The 20,050-nt window shown below is 53.8% G+C and overlaps 8 protein-coding genes across 8 annotated transcripts; 3 read left to right on the plus strand and 5 right to left on the minus strand.

Moving 5' to 3' along the window:
- Positions 1–368: 368 nt before the first annotated feature.
- Positions 369–2,542, plus strand: POSPLADRAFT_1136226 (hypothetical protein; the record flags this gene model as incomplete). The annotated part of the gene is made up of 9 exons (XM_024484656.1): positions 369–494; positions 549–743; positions 866–964; positions 1,051–1,182; positions 1,233–1,321; positions 1,370–1,491; positions 1,548–2,272; positions 2,299–2,416; positions 2,484–2,542. The coding sequence occupies 9 exons, from the start codon at positions 369–371 to the stop codon at positions 2,540–2,542; spliced, it is 1,665 nt and encodes a 554-aa protein (XP_024341763.1).
- Positions 2,543–3,309: 767 nt separating this feature from the next.
- Positions 3,310–5,172, minus strand: POSPLADRAFT_1134421 (hypothetical protein; the record flags this gene model as incomplete). Its single annotated transcript, XM_024484473.1, has 3 exons — positions 3,310–4,626; positions 4,885–4,897; positions 4,919–5,172. The coding sequence occupies 3 exons, from the start codon at positions 5,170–5,172 to the stop codon at positions 3,310–3,312; spliced, it is 1,584 nt and encodes a 527-aa protein (XP_024341764.1).
- Positions 5,173–6,851: 1,679 nt separating this feature from the next.
- On the plus strand, positions 6,852–8,130 carry POSPLADRAFT_1065011 (hypothetical protein). The gene is made up of 2 exons (XM_024481887.1): positions 6,852–7,277; positions 7,367–8,130. The coding sequence occupies exons 1-2, from the start codon at positions 6,935–6,937 to the stop codon at positions 7,888–7,890; spliced, it is 867 nt and encodes a 288-aa protein (XP_024341765.1). The 5' UTR covers positions 6,852–6,934; the 3' UTR covers positions 7,891–8,130.
- A 323-nt stretch (positions 8,131–8,453) lies between these two features.
- On the plus strand, positions 8,454–9,067 carry POSPLADRAFT_1053766 (hypothetical protein; the record flags this gene model as incomplete). Its single annotated transcript, XM_024480444.1, has 2 exons — positions 8,454–8,756; positions 8,945–9,067. 2 exons carry the CDS (start codon positions 8,454–8,456, stop codon positions 9,065–9,067), a joined length of 426 nt encoding a protein of 141 aa, XP_024341766.1.
- Positions 9,068–10,120: 1,053 nt separating this feature from the next.
- POSPLADRAFT_1044397 (hypothetical protein) lies at positions 10,121–12,175 on the minus strand (the record flags this gene model as incomplete). The annotated part of the gene is made up of 7 exons (XM_024478528.1): positions 10,121–10,295; positions 10,400–10,518; positions 11,048–11,207; positions 11,257–11,372; positions 11,596–11,759; positions 11,788–11,825; positions 12,024–12,175. The coding sequence occupies 7 exons, from the start codon at positions 12,173–12,175 to the stop codon at positions 10,121–10,123; spliced, it is 924 nt and encodes a 307-aa protein (XP_024341767.1).
- Positions 12,176–14,353: 2,178 nt separating this feature from the next.
- On the minus strand, positions 14,354–16,602 carry POSPLADRAFT_1053767 (hypothetical protein; the record flags this gene model as incomplete). Its single annotated transcript, XM_024480445.1, has 13 exons — positions 14,354–14,794; positions 14,928–14,935; positions 14,988–15,048; positions 15,098–15,137; positions 15,188–15,222; positions 15,277–15,375; positions 15,424–15,474; positions 15,527–15,724; positions 15,787–16,005; positions 16,056–16,129; positions 16,182–16,246; positions 16,296–16,408; positions 16,468–16,602. The coding sequence occupies 13 exons, from the start codon at positions 16,600–16,602 to the stop codon at positions 14,354–14,356; spliced, it is 1,539 nt and encodes a 512-aa protein (XP_024341768.1).
- Positions 16,603–17,083: 481 nt separating this feature from the next.
- Positions 17,084–17,966, minus strand: POSPLADRAFT_1135089 (hypothetical protein; the record flags this gene model as incomplete). The annotated part of the gene is made up of 5 exons (XM_024484542.1): positions 17,084–17,121; positions 17,183–17,372; positions 17,426–17,634; positions 17,709–17,812; positions 17,860–17,966. Coding segments are annotated over 5 exons (648 nt in total), but the record flags the coding sequence as incomplete, so codon positions are not given.
- Positions 17,967–18,506: 540 nt separating this feature from the next.
- On the minus strand, positions 18,507–19,842 carry POSPLADRAFT_1065012 (hypothetical protein; the record flags this gene model as incomplete). Its single annotated transcript, XM_024481888.1, has 6 exons — positions 19,681–19,842; positions 19,483–19,625; positions 19,122–19,429; positions 18,800–19,062; positions 18,691–18,752; positions 18,507–18,631 (listed from the first exon to the last, which is right to left on the minus strand). The coding sequence occupies exons 1-6, from the start codon at positions 19,827–19,829 to the stop codon at positions 18,507–18,509; spliced, it is 1,050 nt and encodes a 349-aa protein (XP_024341770.1). The 5' UTR covers positions 19,830–19,842.
- Between the last annotated feature and the right edge of the window lie 208 nt (positions 19,843–20,050).

Below are 20,050 nucleotides of genomic sequence, written 5' to 3' on the forward strand. Positions count from 1 at the left end.
CAACGGCGTCTCATTGGCTGAGTGGTGGGACAGATGCCCATCCTCAATGGTTAGCTCATTCTATTATATAGAGCAAATAAATGGCACCTCAAGGCTCTTCTGAGCGAAATGATTATATTTCCTACGTTTCATACCTCGAATAAGTTCCAAATAGGCAATATTTGGTTAACAGCGAGAGCACACCAAACTTGTATTTAAGGCCGCGAGTGGCAGCGATTGGCTGGTCACGAGTCACTGCGCCATGGGCACGTGTACAGTGATCATAACCAGTTCAACGAGTGTGGCGGCATTGTCTTATTACCCTTACCCTTACAACCACAACGCCAGGACTATTGCGTTCCACCGTGTCGGCACCATATTGAGCTACTATGGCACCCTCTAAGCGACGCAAGACTAAGGCCAACAAGCCAGCGACTAAACAACCACGGCGTAGCAAGGCGCGCGGTACCACTTTGGAAGGCATCGTTGACATGCCACTGGACATATTACAGGAGGTCAGCTCTTGATAAATTCAATACATATTCATTCTGACCCACGCATTTCCGAAGATTTTTGCATATCTTGGCCCGGATGATTTGCTTTATTTGTCACGAACGAGCAAGGCGTTAAGGACATTTCTTATGAATCGCGCTTCTGCGTTCCTGTGGCGAATGGCCTTCAAAAATGTTGACGGGCTACCAGAACGTCCTGAATTCCTCAACGAGCCAGCATATGCTAACGTCTTATACTCCAAGCACTGTCACGTATGTTTCGCGCCACAGCACTGATTGGACACTTGGGATAACACTTTCTTAGAACTGCTTGAAAGTTTGCACTGAAAGCATAGTCTGGGAATTGTCTGCACGATTCTGCAAAAAATGTGCAGCGTCAGAGTGCGCATGTCATACGTCGGGGCTGTCTAGCCACTGATGCTGGTGAACCTGCAGGTTTATATCCCAAGGGAGTGTTCGAAGACCGCCTTCCGGTATCCGTGAATGGAGATCTGTTCTAATCTCGGTATTCCATTTTGCCAGCTTGTGTAATCAGTCACATATTGAACCTCGGTGCCAGGTCAAGGAATGGCATTTTTATAAACCTCAGCTGTCCGAAGTCATGGAAACCTGGGCACAGCTTTCTCGTGATTCTGATGCACAAGAGCAATTTCTCAAAGCGCAGAGACAAAAGATACAAGACATCAAGAAGGTGAATGTGTGCCATGCAAGTGACTACAGACGTTGACCCGTTGTGACCAGCACGCCAACGGGTTTCGTAACTGGGAGGCGAGAATACTTCAGGCCAGATTAGACGAGGAGAGAAGAATCCTGGATCAACGACTATACGAGTGTGTCCTCGAAAATTCTTGACATTGACACATCTAATCCTCCACCAGTATAATTAGCAGACTTCGTCAGGACGGATGGGGTGATGAACTCGACAAGATCTCGGAGATGAGGTTCCAACCCCTAGCTAACCACCGACATTTTAAAAAGACTCACGAACTCACTGACCGCGGTTCGTTTCCAAAAACGTTGTGCTATGTACGCGCGATACTAAATCCCTTAAATCAGAGTGGGGCAGAATCAAGTGGGGCCTGGTCGGTGAGTTGATGCTCATCAGGGATAAGCGTCTTGCGAGAGAGCGGGCGGCGGCATTCAAGGCACGCTTCACCATTTTAGCTTCCATCACGTCTGGACTCCAGGCGACACGCAGGACGCGCGAGGCCGAGTTTCGGCCGCAATTCATTGACCTTGCCGTTATGCCTGAGGTGCAGGACATCATGTCTGCATCTGACGGAGATGAGATTGATGCTGAAGGCGAGAAAGCTTTCCGCGCTGCATTTCCTACCCTTGTGGAACGCTGGAAGGCCGATGCAGACCAGGCTCTGAGGTCCATCCTAGAGCCAGCAATCAAGCCCCGACGAGGTACAGATGTATTCAAGCTAGCAATTGCGTACTTCGAGTGCGACGCCTGTGGCCATCTAATGCCATACCCTGACGTGCTAGCCCATTCGTGTTGTCGCGCGTCAAAAGCGAAGATGCCCGCATGGACTGAATACCATACCTTAGTCTGTGGGACCGCGCATCGCCGACCATGGGACACACAACACCTGCATGCCCCGTCGGAAAATGCTATGGTATTATTGCGGAAGGTCATCAAGCTGTGCGGCCAAGATCCTGATCGGGCGACTCGACCCATCATGGACGATTCAAACGTCCGAATTTGTCGCAAGTCAGTTCTTGGCAAGAGAATTGTAACATGGGACCGGGCTGTAGGTTGTTCTTCGCTCGTGCGGGTGCGTGCCTAACCACGCGGCTGCAGATACGAGAGGAATGGACATGCCGCCGCAAACGCGGGACCCACCGAGGGGCGGACCCTTTGTCAATTGCCACTGAGGCTGACATGATCAATGCTAGGGTGCAAAACGACGATACTGACCGTCAGCTGATGAATGTGTGGTGCTGTTCCATGTGTGAACAGTGGAACCGTGTGCCTTACTACTATAGCATATGTCAGCATCTGCAACGAGAGTAAGACACTTTTCTCTCTCGAAGCTGGTTGCTGATATCTCACGTTGCGCTGTAGGCATGGAGTCGCGAACCCATCTATCTCTAGTGGAGATATGTACATCCATCCTGATAGCTGGTGAAGACTTGTCAAATGTTGCAGCACAAGATGCCGGACTGTGTGCAAGCTCTTGCTGATCTGATGGCTGGGAGGTTACTCGTTGGTTCGCGCAACATATGTATCAAAGGAAAAGCACCATCTCGGTAATGTATGTACACTCAGAACAACATCAGCGCCGTCCATGAGACTCCTGTTATGTATCGGAATGAATGCATCGATATTTGCTAGCTATTCTCTGATGAGATTTCGTCGACGGAAGTGACAGGGGTTACGAAACGCACCGTAATCCCAAAATATGGCGACTTGATCTTCACGCTCATTCATTGACGTATAGGGTAAAGTGGATTAGGGCTGAGCGACTGGTTGTTGTTAGGAGCGCATAAAGTGGTGCAAAACCAATCCTGATGCCACCGGTGACCGGCTGTGACCGCCTTACTATAGCAACATGCACCACTCGCAAGGACGCTTAGAGAGGGTGTCCCAACTCGTGTAGATAGTATAATTTAGTGAGTACATGTATTGGACGTGTCACTACCTAGGAATTTGGCGGCCACAGTCCTTGTTTTAAGTCGGCCATGATGCATCATTGCATAGTCTTTGACCACCGTATTTATGCAGCTCCTCTCAAAGTCTCTCCAAATATACTCAACGCAGATGAGTACAAAAGAATCATCATGTCCTCGCAGGACAGGCTCTGAACGACAGTCACAGATCAAGCGCTCTACCCAGACTCGACTCTGCCTGCTTGATCTTTTCCCGAGCCATCCGGCCCTTCCCTCGCGCACGCTCGACCTCCGCCCAGTCCACCGTCGCCTCATCGAAGACAACCATAGACTCATCGTACATCTGCACGAACTCGTCCACCTTCTCGCCGAACGTGTCGCCGCCCGAGGGGCTCTCCAGCACAGACCGCACGCCGGCAAAGAAGGCGTCCATGACGGACAGATTGTGCATCACCAGCAGAGAGTGCGCCGACATTTCGTGCGTGTGCAGGAGGTGGTGGATGTACGACCGCGTGAAGGGCGGCAGATATCGCTTCGACTCGGGCGGGCCCATCTCATCGGTATATGAGAGTTTGTCCACGCTGCTGTGGGTGATGTAAGCGGAAGGCGCGACGGGGGAGCAGGCAGCACAGGGGCAGATACGCAAGCCTGCCGACGGTGACACCGCACTGTCCGCGTTCTTCTGTGAGGAAACCGTGTCGAGGTAGCACGAAGCGAGCCGCGAGTGATCATGAGCATATGCAGCATTGTACAGATTATGGCCCAAGTCGTTTGCACCGTCATCTCGCCTCCTCGGCCCAAGAATGCCGGATTTGCGAGGCTCTGCTGAATGAGCTGGCGCGGGGAAGCAGAAGTCCAGTGCAACGCCGATATCCGCGGCTCGCTGTGCCCAATGCCCGTCGAAGAGGTCTATTCCGACGTCACGTATCAAGCGCAGTATCTCATGAGGAGAGCGGGCCGAGTTGACGAGCCGCGGCTTATGAGGCGGGAGATCATGGAGGGACGCCTTGAGCAGATTTTGCAGCTCCGGAGAGGTATGCGAGCTATCCTCAGCTCTTGGGGTAATCGTATTCATCGCATTGTGCGATTCGTCCGGAATGCTTGGCGCTGTACGTTCCTTTGCCGAGAGGGCTTGATGGAGAGGCACAAGATCGAAAATATATCCAGCCACCCCATCGTCTAGTCTTTGCAGGGGCTTGAGCTGTTCGAGTTCCCGGGTTTCCAGCGGCTCCAACATGCTTTGGGAAAAGGCTGTCCGTGCCTGGGCGCTGCCGCCTCCAGCCATGTGGACAAACACATTAGAATGGCGGCCCTGTGGTATATCAGTGTCTTCTGCGACAGGGATTGCTCCTTTTTTCTGCGCCTTCAGCGTCTCGAGAAGCCATATGGCTGAGCGCTCGATGCTCTTGGTGAGACGTTTTTGCGAGTGCGGGTGTGGAGTGAATGGGGTGTCTGACAGAGCGACCACAGCGTCGGGATTGCAAGCAGCGACGTATAACTCCCATGCGTGAGGTGTCACCTGCAATCCACGATCAGAGAAGATCATTGATCAATTGAGACGATGTATCCTGCCTTGCGCACGCCTCGGGTACAGTAAGCAGACACATGATCTTTGCTATTTGACGGCATATCTCTACCGTCGAAGGGGTCTCGAAGGGACATAACGACGATGTGCTGTGATGGGACATATCCGAGAAATTTGTGCAGCGGTTGGCGGCCAGGCTGTAAGGTCGGCACGGGAGGCGAATGGCCCAAGCTGGAGGCCGTACGTACATACTCTCAGCGCATATCTAGAGGCAAAGGGAACTTACAAAGACTCGAAGGGCACATGGACCCAGCGAATCGCCTGGGTGGTCCTGACATGATCTCGGGATAAATGAGGGACCACACCGCGGGACGTCGCGGTGATGAGCGCGGGGGTATAGACCTCGAGCGGGGGGGACCCATCGGGGCGCTGGACGCCTAGTCGAGCAAGCCGTGGCCCGAATAAAGGCAGCTCGGCCGAGGAAGCGGATCGGAGCGCGATATTTGGTATAAACCTCGGCTGTGAATAGGGGTCGGTCATCTTGTCAGGCTATTGGTAGTCCTTTTGTTGCTGGCTTATTGAAAGAGCGATATTTGTGGATGATAGACTGTGACTGGGCGGGGTTAATAGGCGTTCGCGGGAGACAGTGGTGGCTGGATTTATTTGATCGGCGTCAGATCGACCACTTTGTGGGCGCTTGTTGGCGGCGGCGGTGGTTGCAGCGCCCAGGCGGCACGAACGCTCATGTCAGGTGGAAAGCATTAGTATCGGAAGACGAGGGCATTCTGGCGTTCTACCATGTGAGACTCAGATAGACTTTAGCGCTGTCGGCGGTAGGGTCCATGAAATTACGATATCTGAGGTCTATACATGTACGAAACAATGCAGCATGTCAAACCAGGGAAGCAAAATAACGCGTATTATAGCGTAGCTCTCCGCTCCCATCGAACAGCGCTCGGCATGAAACATAGCTTCAGTAATGCAGCGATCCGATGCATGCTCCGTCCCTCTTGCAGCATTCTCAAATTATATCAAACGTTCGAAGGCCAGTCGTTCAATCCGCTCACTAATAGCGGCGAGCACATTGGTCGACAATTTAGAAAGTTTATAGTTATGTTATGTCTTCAAGCGCCTTCGCACGCAGGGTTCCAGTTTTATGAGCATGACTCGTCCATTCGCAAGGCCCAGAAGATCTTCTTGAACCGAGAGCGTAAGCTGACCGATTGCCAATCAATAGCCCAGACATGGGGGAGCGCGGAATGACGACACTTAATATGAGTTTAACAAATGCCGAAGACGTTTTACCGTCGTTTGTTACAGCCGTGTCTTTGCATTCGCCGCATGTCGTCGCTCGCAGCCTTTTGACAGTCTACAAATTCTTGCCATTCACGTAATAGGGACGCTAGTAGAACGACAGGACTGTGAGCGGATACACACTCATCACGGCCAATACCATGCCATCCAGCGAACCGACCGGCTGAGGCAACCAATCGCAGTCAGAACGCCGGTTATCGGGGCAGCCGCGGTCTCATGGACACTGCCTGAGCATCACGGCGCGTACTGTGAGAGAACTGGCAATGCGAAGAAGTTCTCAGAAGTTAAGGCTCGCATCTCTCGGCATCGGGTGTTTCCGTGGCAAGGATTGAGGGGATTCTGCGGGGCAGAGTACACTCAGTCGCAGAGATTACCCCGCGCACTGGCAGCGGGCACGGTGGGTGACCGAAGGCAACCGCGCGGTAATCGGAGCGAGCGCGGTGCAGACGGGATCGGGGCAGGGCCTGGAGGAGGGGGTCGCGGAGTTGACACCAGGCGTGAGGGCGCGCGTGACATACGTAAGCGGAAGGTGTCAAAAGCGGTGTGCCAATCAAGGATTAAGGTTTGTAAGGCCCGGCGATGCCGGCGCGCGCCACTATCGGGAATAAAGAGGAAAGGCCGGACGGACTTCGTGCTCCGCATTTCTCTTCCCGCCCCCGCCTCCGCTTTGAGTCGGAGACGCCCCCACGTCGGCAGCTCAGCGAACGCAGCGCCGCCCCTGCACCCACCGTGAGCCGTCCTCCGTCCGCACTGCCTACCACACTGACCATGCCTTCCTCGCTTCACAGCTAGACAGCGGCGACGCCCCCAGCACAGCGCCCAGGGGCACCGTCCGATTCCCGGCACGTGTCGGGTGTCAGCGAGGCATCAATTGTAGAGGCCTCATTTAGGGCACATCGTTCCCTGCTCGCTACCTGCTTCTCTACTATCTGCCCGTCCACATTTCCCTTTTGTTCTGCCCCCCTCACCCCCTATCTCAGCTATAGCGATGGTCGATAACAATCCCGACGCCGAAGGTCGACAGAGCCCAAACTCCTCCCAGGATTCGGTGCAGCCTCAGATGACCATGCATCCCGTTACGTACTCCAGCATGCCCATGCACATGTACCCGTTCCCGCCCGGTAGCATGCCTAGCCAACCGGCGCGTACGAAGCGCAGGCAGGTCAAGAATGCGTGTACTAACTGCCAGAAGGCGTGCAAGAAGTGTGACGACGCACGCCCATGTCTGCGCTGCGTCAAGTACGGTATCGCCGAAGAATGCATCGACTCGCAGAGGAAGGAGCGCCAGAAGGGGATCAAGCGTGGTCCTTACAAGAAGCGCGATGGAAAGGGTAAGTGTTTTGCCCTTGTACTTCCGTAGTTGCAACGAATAATGACCTTGTCAATTTCCCTTTGTACCTTGTATTAAACGGTTGCGCAGCCAGCGGTTCAGAGCAGCTCGACAATAGCAGCCCGCAGCCGGGCGCGATGATGCCGCCCCCCGTCGCCCAGCCCAGCGCTCCCTCGCCGATCCCCTACATCACGCCGTACCCGCCCTTTTTCGGCCAGTACGCCCCGACACACATGCCGAAGGCTGGCGAGGCCCCCGTCTACGTGCCGCAGCTCTTCTACGCGCCGATGCCGGCTCCGCAGCCGATGCCGCCCCCGGGACACGTCGGACAAGACGGCGAGCCTGCCCCAGCGTATGCGCCACCGTCGTTCTACCCCGTGTATCCGGCGCCGTACCCTCCGCAGGCGTATGCGGGAGCGTACATGATGCACGCGCCGCGTCCTGATGGGGCGATGCATCATCATCCCCACCACTACGCGCCGTACCCGCAGATGTATCCGAAGCCGCCCTCGCGCAACTCCGAAGTTGCGGGGCAGGTCGCGGACGGCAGGAGGGATCCGCGTCTCGAGCCCGGCAGGGTGATTGACGGCGGTCATGGTCATCATGGCAAGTAGTGCCAAGGAAGGAAGCTTGTCATCTCGACACGGACCCGGTGGATTTATTGGTACTATATCTCTGATGGTCTTGGCAGCGGTTCTGTGAATGTGCTGGTGCTTGTATATCTTGTTCTCATATATGCTATCTATCTCCTGCTTGTGTACGTGCTGCTTTCGTTGCTCGTTCCTGTTCTGCCCGAGGATGTAGTATATATCTATTGTTTGTGCTGTACAATATACTGGCGTGGTTGATCTTGGAAGCTCGCGTGACGTAGTTCTTGGTGTGCACAAAAACAAAATATATTGGAAAGCAGCGTTAAGCATACATCGAGCTGTAACATGCTGTCCGTCTGTTGAGGAGGCCCTCATGCGTGGGTCTGAAGAAAAAATCCCGCAGATGGGGCGTAATAATGGAGACAGATAGACGTACTAGTATGGCCGATGACGACTGCCCGCGATGAACAGGATCGCCGATGGGGTGTACCAGTCGATCGGGTAGCTTGCATCGACCTGATTGCACGGCCCGCAGATGTCCAGCGCGGAGGCAGAAAATGAAATATCCTGAGCGGGTCGCCGTGAAAATGGCGAACGTTGATGGACCGGAGCAGATCCACCGGCACCGCTGGCTTGGGAACCGCGGGGGTTGCAGCTCCGCGTCGATGCGCGGCGCGGCCGTGGACCCAGCGAATCTCCTGTGGTACCAAGATGCCGGGCAGCTACTTGACGCGGGCCAGCGTCCGGAACTTTACGATAATACGGCGGCGGGCTGCTCACCTCAGGGAACGGCTCGAGCGCTGTTCACCTCAGGGAACGGCTCGGGCGCTGTCTTCGTCGACGGGCAGCAACCTACGTCTGGCTTTGTGACCTGCGCGACACGGCGGGCTGTCTGCTTTTATTTGTTGTCCTGGATTTTAGGCGTCATAGAAAGTCTCGGCGGCCACCATCCCTCGTTCCTCTTGTGCTATGGCAGCAGGAATGACAGCGGGGAGGCCCCCATGACATAGACACCCGCGCCAGTTTGGCCATAGGAGGAAATGATATATATCTTCGCCACCGCCGTTGCTGGGATTAGGCCCTCAAGACGATCCGCGATGAGGGGCACACGGTCGCCGACGACGCCATGCAGACAATAGCCAAGGAGTATGCGTCCGCAAAGGAGAAGTCCTTCCACCTCGCATGGTCCACACGCAGGTGACGCAGTTGGTGTGCCGGCGAGGAGGAAGGGATGGGCTGAAGCTGGAATCAAATGAAGAAAACCAGTGGAGACTGGCGTAGCGAGCGACGCAGGGAAATACATGATGGGTAAATGCGTCGGTTTGGTATTCCTTATGGTGCGTAGTCAGTGCTACTGTCCACAGCTGGGATAAACGTATACTCACCTGACGTACGTTCACCAGACTCACGCGGACAGCCTGAGCCGCCTGTATGCAGTGCATGTAGTACGCATTGCTTCCGTGGGGCAAGCCTGACTACCGTCTTGCTCGCATCTACCCGGTATGTCCACGGCGCCCTTGGCTTTGAATAAAAGGGCGAGGAGCTCATCTTGGACCTTTGAGTTAGGCACAAAACGATTACAACTGGCTTGGAATTGCTATGGGCAGTTAGAAAGACTACAAGTCGGTGGCGTCCTCGATATCCTGCGCTATCACCCTTATCTTGCCAGCAGCGGTTGCTCAGGATCCGCGAGCATACGGAGCGACCACAGACGTCGAAGGTCAGTTGCTCCTGTTATATATGTAAGGATTAGACCCGGACGAGGTGCGGCAGCCTGAGTGATCCTAGGCGGCCCCACATGGATGGCTCGCAGTGCTTCCCAAAGTGCCCTTGTAAGGCTGCAAGACTTCTTCGCGCCCTAGTTTCGCTGACTTGTGTAATCTTTGTGATGCTTCAGGGAATTAAATGATACCGAGATAGTCGGATGTATGCGCCTGCACATCCTACCATCCGTAGCTCCCACATCACAGAACTGGGGATCGTAACGGTAGGATACGAAGCAAGGCCGCCAGCAACGCCCACTGCCCAGGGTATTACAGCATTCACACCAGACGGATAGCGTGCAGCAGCCGGAGATGGAACCCACGCCTTCTACCTGTGGTGGCATGACCACGGTGGTGGGACGAGTAACAATGTGCCGGATGCTGGGGCAGCGCCGCGGACAACGGCGGAGCGAGAAAAATGCCTGATCTACGTTCGCGCTGTTGGCGACTAGATTTTCAGGTCCGCGTCGCCGCGATCCATGTCTGGGTGATTAGGCCATCCCGCGCGCCGCGACGCGCTTCTGGATCGCCGACCCGATCTCCTGTTCCCCGGTATGCAGACTGAGCGACCAGTCCCCGATCGTGCCGGGCGTCCCCTTGCCTTCTGTATGTCGGTGTGCCCGTGTCTCAGTACCCCCATTCGCTATTGTGCTCTTCTTGGACGCCCTAGACGACACTCGGCGAGAATGAACGCCCGGAGAAGAGACAGAAAGCAAGACGCTCGAAAGCATCGAGTCAACCGCCCAGTCTCGTCTCTATGAGCCGCTTACACCGGCACATTAGAGCGCGAGGGGTCAACGGCATTGTCGGAATATTTCTGGTCTATCTTCTCTTCTGACGTCCACTGCATTGGGAGGCCCGCATTGTGGGAGGCGTGCCGCGACCATAGCTGCACCGTCAAGCATCACCAGCAATCCGTATGGCTCCGATACTTGTCGATGCCCGCTATCTTCAATGCAACACGCAATGGCTGGTTTGGCATATGGTTTGCGTGGAAGGAGCAGAAGGGGTGATCACGAATGATCCTCAGTAGCGGACGAGTCTCACAGACATCCAATGCACGTGGGATACACGTCAATGGCGATGAGACATCCTGGCCGACAGCGCACGGCTGGAGGTGTGCACAACACCTAGCGTGGAGAGCGGGCAGGAAAGTCGGTAAAGTGGTGGGGCTAGCGGCCAACGTAGGGCGAAGAGGCTAGAGGTATGTGATCCTCATTTACGGGACCGAACGATTACGTTCAGCTATATGCAGCATTTTGTGCATATGTCTGCCCAGCAGGATTATATACGGACCGCGTGTGCGCTTTGGCATGCCTGACCAGCAAAAGGACCGTTGGCGTATACGTGGGGCGGAAGTAGTGCGTGTATGCGGCCTGTCCAACCTGAAAAATCACGGCATCTCCAGTTCGGCGTACCTGTCTTCTGTCCTGCCTCTCCGCCGTTTCGACCATGCCAGATGTGAAGGCAGCGGTGAGCATCTCAATACTCTTCAGTCGCCGAAAGCCTGCACCGGTATCGACCGCGCGCACGAAGGAGCCTCCACGATATTGGTCGCCATTCCTGTCTCCAGAGAGTCTGCATTCGTGAAATGCTATGTGGCAGCCCTTCGGCAATCCACACGTACGCAGGGCTGTAACGAACGGCGAGCTCAGGTCTATCGAGCGCCCTTCTGGATGCCTGGGACCGACCAAAAGCAGTGTGGAGGGAAGACAATGCCTGAGCCTCGGAAACAGAAGGGCACTGTGAATGCGTCGCTAATGTGCAGAACGGCGAGGTGCGAAAAGTTTGTCGAAAAAGAGACAGCGGAGCGATCCCCTCTTCGGCGTCGGAGAATTGTTGTGCGGGATTTCGGGCAGAACAGATGTGAATTGGTTGGCCGCGATCCATGGACGAAAGTCCGAGTCTCCGCGGCGGCTCAACCATCTCTTCAGATCCGCGCGCGTTTTCCCGACCAGCAAAACACCTTGCAGCACATGGGTGCATCTTGGATGACGCTGCAGAATTCAACCGCAGCGGCAGGAAGCAACACACTCCCGCCTCTTCCCTGGATCTCGCTGCAACCGCATTCGTACAACTTTTCCCTACTCCCTGCGTCGTTGTGAAACGCCTCCTTGCTATCCACTCCGGCTGTGGCGAGCTATAGCCTGCGACCCACGTTCACTCTTCACGATGTCGATTAACTTGGGATCCTGTCTGTAGTGCTCGAGCCAGAGGAGATCCTAGGCAGGAGTCCGGCCTCGGCAAGGCGGATGGAATGTGGCAGTTCATGGGTTTGAAATGTTTGCATTGAGCTAGAAGAGGAATGGGCCTTGTCATCGAATCAGTATCATCGTATCCGTGGTGCGTCCGGTTCGTGATACTTACTAGTGCTTAACATTCCTCATCTCACACCTTCGTCGTGCAGCTACTTGCCACCCGGATATCATGGTGTCGACGACAAACGATGTCACGCCACGCAATTGGGAGTCGACAGGCCGAATCAGCGCAGGCGGGGGTCGGTCGTTCTGCTCGAAGGAAGGTGCAATCGACGCAGTATCCTGCATCTTGGTCCTGGCTTGTATTGAAGATACGCGTGTCCGAGTGATCAGCCGATCACTGCAAGGGGGGTCGGGGTGTATCGCTTGTGCTTTGTTCGAAGTCTCGCTGACATTTTGCGCGAGTGTACGAGTCCCGAAGGTTGTCCGTAAACGCGAGAACGAGCTCTAACGGCAAGTTTGAGGCGAGTGCGTTACAGAAAGGCACACGAAAGGACCGGTGATTCCAGGTGAGGGGTGCTCGAGCTTGGGCGACAGGTAGAATGAGGTAGGTCCTCGATCAATCACCAGCTGTCTAACGAGCTGTCCGATGGACCAGTATCCCAAGTGCTAAACATCCGACCCAATACTCGCATCGGACTGCCGAGCATCTGTCCCCTTTGCGTACAGGGTGCATATATCTCGTCTTTGCATTCTGGTCAAAGAGCGACGTCGTAGGACGATATGCCGGCGACGATAGTCTCCAAGTTATCGCGACGCCTTTGGTGTCTCTCGATTTTCGTCGCAGGGATCCCCTAGGGCGGCCGGCGGAATTTACCATACCCTCGGGTATCATCGTCCGGTTACAGCCCACGGTCGCCAGAACATGAGGATCCCAAGCCGGCAGCGCCGACACTGAGATGCATAATCGACTCGTGTCAGATTCCGGGTTGTTCGATCAAGGATCCTTCCTGCATAGTTGAGGCTGAGTAGTATGATAGGCGGTAAGCCACGGACCTTCCAGTATCCTTTCACCACGCGCAGCCACATGCAGGTTACCATCCTCAGTCTATGAGCCCCTACCCCCACCCCTGCTTGTCTTCACAAGTCATGCTCCTCTCATTTTGAGGTCCCCATAAATTGTTCTCCGTGCCGTTCGACAGGCTGTATTAGAGGTGCTCGTAGGTCGTGGCGTAATGGTGGTAAGGATGGATACTCAAGTGGGGACAAGATCCAGACAAGGTGAGACTGAGCGTACAGTCAGAAACAAAATGAGGGTAGTCGAGGAGATCCTCGATCAACCAGGCACGTACTTCTGTTAGCAGACCAAGTCAAAACAAAATCTAGATCTGACGTTGCCTTCTGGCCGCGCCACGCAGTTATATGGGCACTTTTCAAATCTGACCAGTTGGAATGATAGCTGCTGGATTTTATACTGGTCGCCGATGCGGCTTGAACACCTATAATGGACTGTGGATGAATCGGTGAGTTCCTATTTTTGCCGCCCTTTTTACCCATCAGATGGGTAGGAGGTCTTCTTACAAATTTACAAAATTGTTATCCCGGCTTGCCCGCATATTTGTTACCTTACAACACAGCGCTGTTGGGTTTGGGGGACCCGGTCAGACATATCTCAACCCTCGATAGAATGCGGGATCTCCCGACTTGCACTTGCTGGCCCGGCGCGTGCTCCCCCCTCTTCCCCTTTTACCAATGCTTTCTCCGGGCTATAATCTCGTTACTGTACTCGAAGAAGCTTGATGTCAATAAACGGAAGCCATTTCTCGTCTGTGGCTACCCCTACCCCTATCCTGCTTGTCCTCCGCCAACTCAAATATCATTCGCCCAGAGACAACAATACAACTCTAGGCGGACCTGCGGACGTTCAGTTTCTTCGCTCTCCTCCCGTTGCGACCAAGCAAATTTGCCTTTCCTGTGACTGTCGTGTTGAATTCCTGTGCCTCAGAAAGGGAAGTTCGCGAGACATTTGCATCGGACGGTTGCCACGGAACCAACTAGTTCCTTCAGCCTGCGGTGCTCCGGGAACTGGATTACGCGACAGTCTGATCACTGTTCATTTGCGAGGCGAGCTTGCATATTCCGCAGACTGCGACGGTCATGCCACAGAATATATCCAAGCGCCTGCTGTCTCGGTTCATGTCAACCCGGGGTCGTGTGAGGCATATGGTTGATTTCAGGTAATGCTATCCACTCTAACGACATGGTCGAGCGTTTCGTACACGGCGACTGTCTCGTAGTCCCGTCGCCACAATCAAACTCAGGCCACGCTCTACAATGCTATCCAGGCTCAATTAGCTCGAATAAAGGGACAGTCGCTGTCGAGCTGGGAAATCCGGAGTGGGAGAGGAGGATACAAGGTGTGCAATTGGTATACAAGACACAATGCTAACACAGGTATGCATCGTTACACAGCAAAGGCGCAAAGCAACTGATAGCGTTTTCCAGCGTAACAAGATGAATGTCAAATCAACGGAGGTCTTCCGTATCGATGGAGCCACGAGCGCCCTGTATGCAGCGGAACAGACCCATGGCCACATCGCTCATAGCAGGCCGCTTGTCTGGCTCCCAGTTCCAGCACTCGATCATCAGCGCCCAGACCGCGTCCGTCGGTGACGTCGTGTCCCGTGGACGCGCAGGGAGTTGGCTCCGCCGCCCCATCACTTGAATGATGTGCGCGTCCCGCCGTACATCCTCCCAGGGCGGCCGCATGGTGTAGCACTCGAGCATGGTCATGCCGAAGGACCAAGTATCGCAAGAGAATGTCGGCACCTGGTTCGCCTCGTCGAAAATCAGCTCTGGGGCGAGCCAACGTGTGGAGCCAGCGGTGGTAAGAGTTGCTGCAACAGGTGTGTTGGTGATTTCGCCGATAATTGTCGACATGCCAAAGTCACAAATTGCCGTCTCACCCTACACCATTTTATCAGCACCTTGACTTCGAGAGAGATCTGGTCGCCTTGCCTCGGATGTGACTAGAATGTTAGCCTAAGGGGTGCACATATCAAGTACAGTTCGAAGACTTCAGCGGACCTGATCAACTCACACATCGTACTATCGGCAGTATCATCAGCGTTCAGTCACCCAGAATAGCAGAATAGCTCACCGTTCCCGTGCACTATCTGTTCACCATGAAGGTATGCTAGGCCTCGAGCTGCTCCAAGCAACTACTCACATTGGTCAGATCAAGCAGTATCATGTAGCATTACTGCGCACCAGGTGTCCTTTGCTGACTGACGGGTTCGCCTGCACGTATCTGTGGTCGCATCAACGATTGACTACGGTGTCAAGCGATATGCGACATACTCTAAGAGAGTGCCATTATCCTGCCAAGGCGAGACCTATCTTTCTAAGTGAGTCACGTTCATGGTTGGATACGTCAAGAGTGGCCGAACCGTATGAAGGAATTGACTCATGTCGGTAACAATGCCATACAGCGGCTGGATGTGTCGGTTTCGAAGTCCAGCCCATATCCGTATCTCGTTGACGAACCTCTGGACGGGATCTCAGCTCGCACAAGACACATTACACAAGACACCTACCGCTTTAGCCCTGTCTGATGGTTCAATGCCATGAAGAACCTTGAGGGCAACCTGCCAACGAACAGTCAAACAGAAGCATGACTTGATCTTGTTGCGCACGTACCTTCTTTCCAAACCACAGCCCTGGCCAGACTAGGCTGTGCCCTCCCCTCCCAGCGGGCAATTCGGACGTTTTCACAACTTCGCCGTCTAGTATCTTCAAGGTTGGCGGAATGCCAGTAAGACGCTGAAGCTCAGAGAGGCCATTCTTCCACATCTCGCGGTCTTTACTTGACGAGTTGGCGGTGGGGTCCGCCAGGCGCTATTCGAGACGAAGGGAGCATCAATCCGGAGAGCGAAAAACACGTGGAGATGGGGGACCACCTGCTGTCCGACCTCCATGAGTCTCTCTGCAGCGGGCTTTCCCACACGATGCATCTCAGCGGCGACCTGAAGGTCTTGCGGGCTCTGCAAAATCTGGAGGACCAGGCTGCGTGTCTCTGCAACCTGATTTATGCTAAAGCTCCGCCACTCGTCTTGATTCTTCTCCAACAGTTTGACGAGGAATGATTGCGCATTTGCCATATGGACGTGCGCTGTAATCTAGGAGGATTGCCGTCAATAGTGATTTCAGTGTCATGCTGATGACAAACCGTGAACTGTTGTAAGGCGGTATCAATCTCCGACTCGCATTGCTTGAGGCCATCCCCAATCTTGCCGTCTCTAACTGGGGAGATATATCAATATAAATGTGTGATCCATATAATCAGCACGCTCACGGAAGGCCTGGACGCGGCTGCATTGAGCCCACTTCGTTACTCGTCCATTCACTCGTTGCAATACGCTGATAAGAATGAATCGCGGACCCGTACGCCCAAAATCGCACCACATACCCTGCCACCTGGTCCACGGCGCCGCGCATTTGTTCGGCGTCTATGGTACTTGCCTGAGCCTCAATGGTATACAGTAGCTGAGCAGTCTTATTGGACAATGTCTCGCATCGTTTCTGCGCATATTAGAGGTACAACGACCGTAAGCATACGAGAGAACGAGTGGCCTATTCACCTTGTGTACGACCACCTTCTGGCAAGCAGCCTGAATGCCCGCCGCGGCGCTCGCTGCCACCCCGAGCGCCGGCACGCCGCCTAAATTCGAGGCGAGTTGGGCCGCACCGATCGCTACAGTCGCCACTTGGTTCATTTGAAGGTCAACAAGAGTTGCTACACCACGGGTGGATTGGGTCAATCCACGAGCTATGCATGCCGCGGCTCTGCAGCATGCGCCTAACGTGCATTGCCGAAAGAACATTGACTTCTCGAGGACCCTGAAGAATCTTGATCAACTAGAGATAGCCGCCTATCGCGTCTACTGTGGCTCGACAAATGGATTTACGAATGAATTTCAAGAAAATTCGGTTACTCTGAGTGCATGCGACCGAGCGGTGGACATCGGTGGAAGATGTCAGCCAAGCCAACATTAATATTGATCGTAGCCGTCGCCACGCTAGTCGGTAAACAAGATCACGCAGATCCTGCCCAAGATCGAGATTGAGATTTTACTATCCCTCGGCGCGGGAACATATCACAGATCTTGGCAGTTGACTAGGGAAGTTGGACAGTTGTACGTCGCATATATAACAGAGCTAGTACAATAGAAATACGCGTGGTCTACATGAACAGAATTAACCCACCATGCTCCGCTTGCGACCGCGCAAACGCACTGAACAGCGCAAGTAAGGCTTGTCAACATAGAAGTACATTGCAATAAGAAAAAGACTAACCATCGTCTAGCCTTCTGGAAATAGCTTTCCAGTCACGGCCCATCCTCTCCTCGTACGCCTTCAGGACAGAAGCGAAGAGCGACTCAGATGCAGGATGCGTCGAAGCAAATGCTCGTTCCAGAACATATAGATCAACGGCCTTGTCTTCGACCAACGCCGACGTATACGCCAGGCCGAAATCAATCAAGACCTGCGCCGATTATGTAAGTATGATTTAGTAGTGACCCGGGGACAGTAACGCACAAGCTGCAGGCCTTTGGGAGGATTAGGTCGCCGGAGCAGCATATTCGAGGTTGTCAAATCGCCATGAATGACATCTGCTCGATGCATTTTTGCAATCTCCGAACCTATCATCCGCATGACGGCGTCTTCGAGTAGTGTGATCATCCCGGAAGGACTGGTTGTGAGCTGAAGGGCGTACCAGGGGCTACACCGTATTCGGACAATGAATCCTCCTCGATCCCGCCAAGTTCCAGATCCTGAGCTTCATCCTCTGCTTCGTCCATCTCTTTTTCTCCCTCCGCACCGCCCCCTAACAAATATCTGACACTCTGTCCCTCAATCCATTCCAAGACGAGGATTCCTTCTGCGGCATCGACCATGCGAATGCCGGGCACATTCACACCATGCCTTTGGAACGATCAACTGCGCTCGACCATTTGCTACAGATCACGCACCTTAGGCATCTTATGATCGCGCGAGCTTCCCCTGCCACCCGTGATTTTGTCAAAGAGGTATCCAGTGAAGGATGGCGGTATTGCTTGTGAAAGCGATATTTCAGCAGCACAGGCTCCGCGTCTGCTGAGTCTTGGGAGGCAGAGCTACAGAGTCCTGAATGGAGATAGCATTTGTAGACTTTCTGCGGGGGTCATTGGTGTCCCATGTGCACAACAGAGGCCGGTCAGAGGGGTCAAAGCAAAATGCACAAGCGGACTTGCAGCTTCGGCTCCCTGCGACACTGCGATCCCTGAGGCAAGTAGTCGAAGAGAAGGAGACTGAAAATCGTCTCCCATTATTATTCTGAGATGTGCGTGTCCAGAGAAAGAGGTGATTTCTACCGCTCGATCATTGGGCGACTCCTGGTTTAGAGCGATCGAAAAGTGTGTCAACCAAATATGGAAGGTTCAGTAGTCAGATGGTACAGGTCGTTCTCAGCCACGAGTCCGCGAATAAATATCACAGCGAACGTATACACTACATACATAAACATCACAATACCCAATTGCAATACACGATAATCTAGCCTATCCACAGCATAAAGTAGAATGTGTACACTGAAAGATGGCAGCCGTCAGCCAAGAACCGTTGAGCGGCCTCACAGCTTTCATTCTGCTTCAGGATCCACTCTTACGACCACTTTACCTGTCGCGCGGCTGGTCATGATCCGCTCATAAGCCTTCAGAACGTTCTCGAAGGCAAACACCGAATCCACCAAAGGCTTGATCTTGCCTGCAGGATCACACCAATTGTCAATATAGATCAGAAGCGAGTATGCTTGACGGCCGTACCATCTCGAACATGCTGAGCCACAATCTCGAGATCCTTGCGCTTGTTGTCGACCATGATCATCCTATCCGATCACATCAGCGATATTTCTGACTGTGCGAACAGACTCACTTATAAGTCCGCTTGGTACCACCAAGCCAGCGAGGATGCAGGAATACTGTCCAGAGCAGCTTGCCAATATATGAGACCTCGTAGGCCTTTGACTCGACCGCACCAACAGATACGAAGGTACCGCCCGGTGTCAGATAGGATTCACTGTGGGTGTACAGGGAAAGGTCGAGTAGGCCTACTGTCTCGAAAAAGACGTGATACTTGGAAGAGGGAGGGTTGGAGGCGAGCCTCGCATGCAGAGGGCCAGTTGTATAGTCAAAAAACTACTCAAACTCGGTCAGCGCATGCGACAGGTTATAGAAGACAGGAACGAGACATTCACCCCGTCAGCGCCTAGGGAGCGCACGAACGCTTCATTCCTTCCGGAAGCACTCACAGTGACGTTGCAACCAATAGCCTTTGCAAACTGAATCGCGAAAGCGCCCACAGATGTGCTGCCGCCATTGATAAAGACGTGTTGCTCGGGTTTGAGGTGTGCGACGTTAAACAGGGCTTGGTAGGCTGTCAAGGCAGCGACAGGAATGCCGGCCGCCTGAGTAGGCGTGATGTTTATAGGGCGACGGACGACGTGAGAGGCTGATATACGAGTATACTGAGCTAATGTACCGGAGTGCGCTTTTAGACTGGGTTCTGCAAGGTGAGGTATCAGCGGCTGGGTAGAGACCTAAGAATATAGGACGAACGAGGTGGTATAAAACCAAAGACCTCGTCCCCGTTCTGGAACTCGGTGCCATTGGCATCTACAATGATGCCCGCGAGGTCGTGCTCTGGAATGTAAGGTCGCTTTATCAGGAAGTTCGGGAATAGTGTCATGATCTTGTAACCACTGTGCACCCCACATGAGCACAACGCAGATTGATAATCGAGCAATAATGATTTACATTGGATTGAGAGCTGTAGCTTGCACCTTTACCAGGACCTCTCCACAGTTCAGCTTTGGCACCGGCACACTCTCGTCAAGTTGTAAGACCTCGGAGGGTTCGCCCTTCGCAGTTGCCAACCAAGCATTCTGAGTCTGTGGGGTCGACATGGGGTTATCCAGTAAGTTGAAAAGGGTTGAAAGCATGCCTACCTCGCCATGGATCAGATTTTATAAGTTCAGTACCGAGACTGAAGATCGCAGTAGTATCGCAGTAAGCACTTTTTGACGTCGCCGCTTCAACGCGTCATATAGTCCCGCGTCTGGTGCCGGCTCCCGACAATCTCGGAATCAGGGACTAGCCGGCCAGGGCCACGTCGGAGATCGAAATG

Source organism: Postia placenta, assembly GCF_002117355.1.
Source record: "Postia placenta MAD-698-R-SB12 unplaced genomic scaffold POSPLAscaffold_3, whole genome shotgun sequence".
Classification (NCBI taxonomy): Eukaryota; Fungi; Basidiomycota; class Agaricomycetes; order Polyporales; family Adustoporiaceae; genus Rhodonia; species Rhodonia placenta.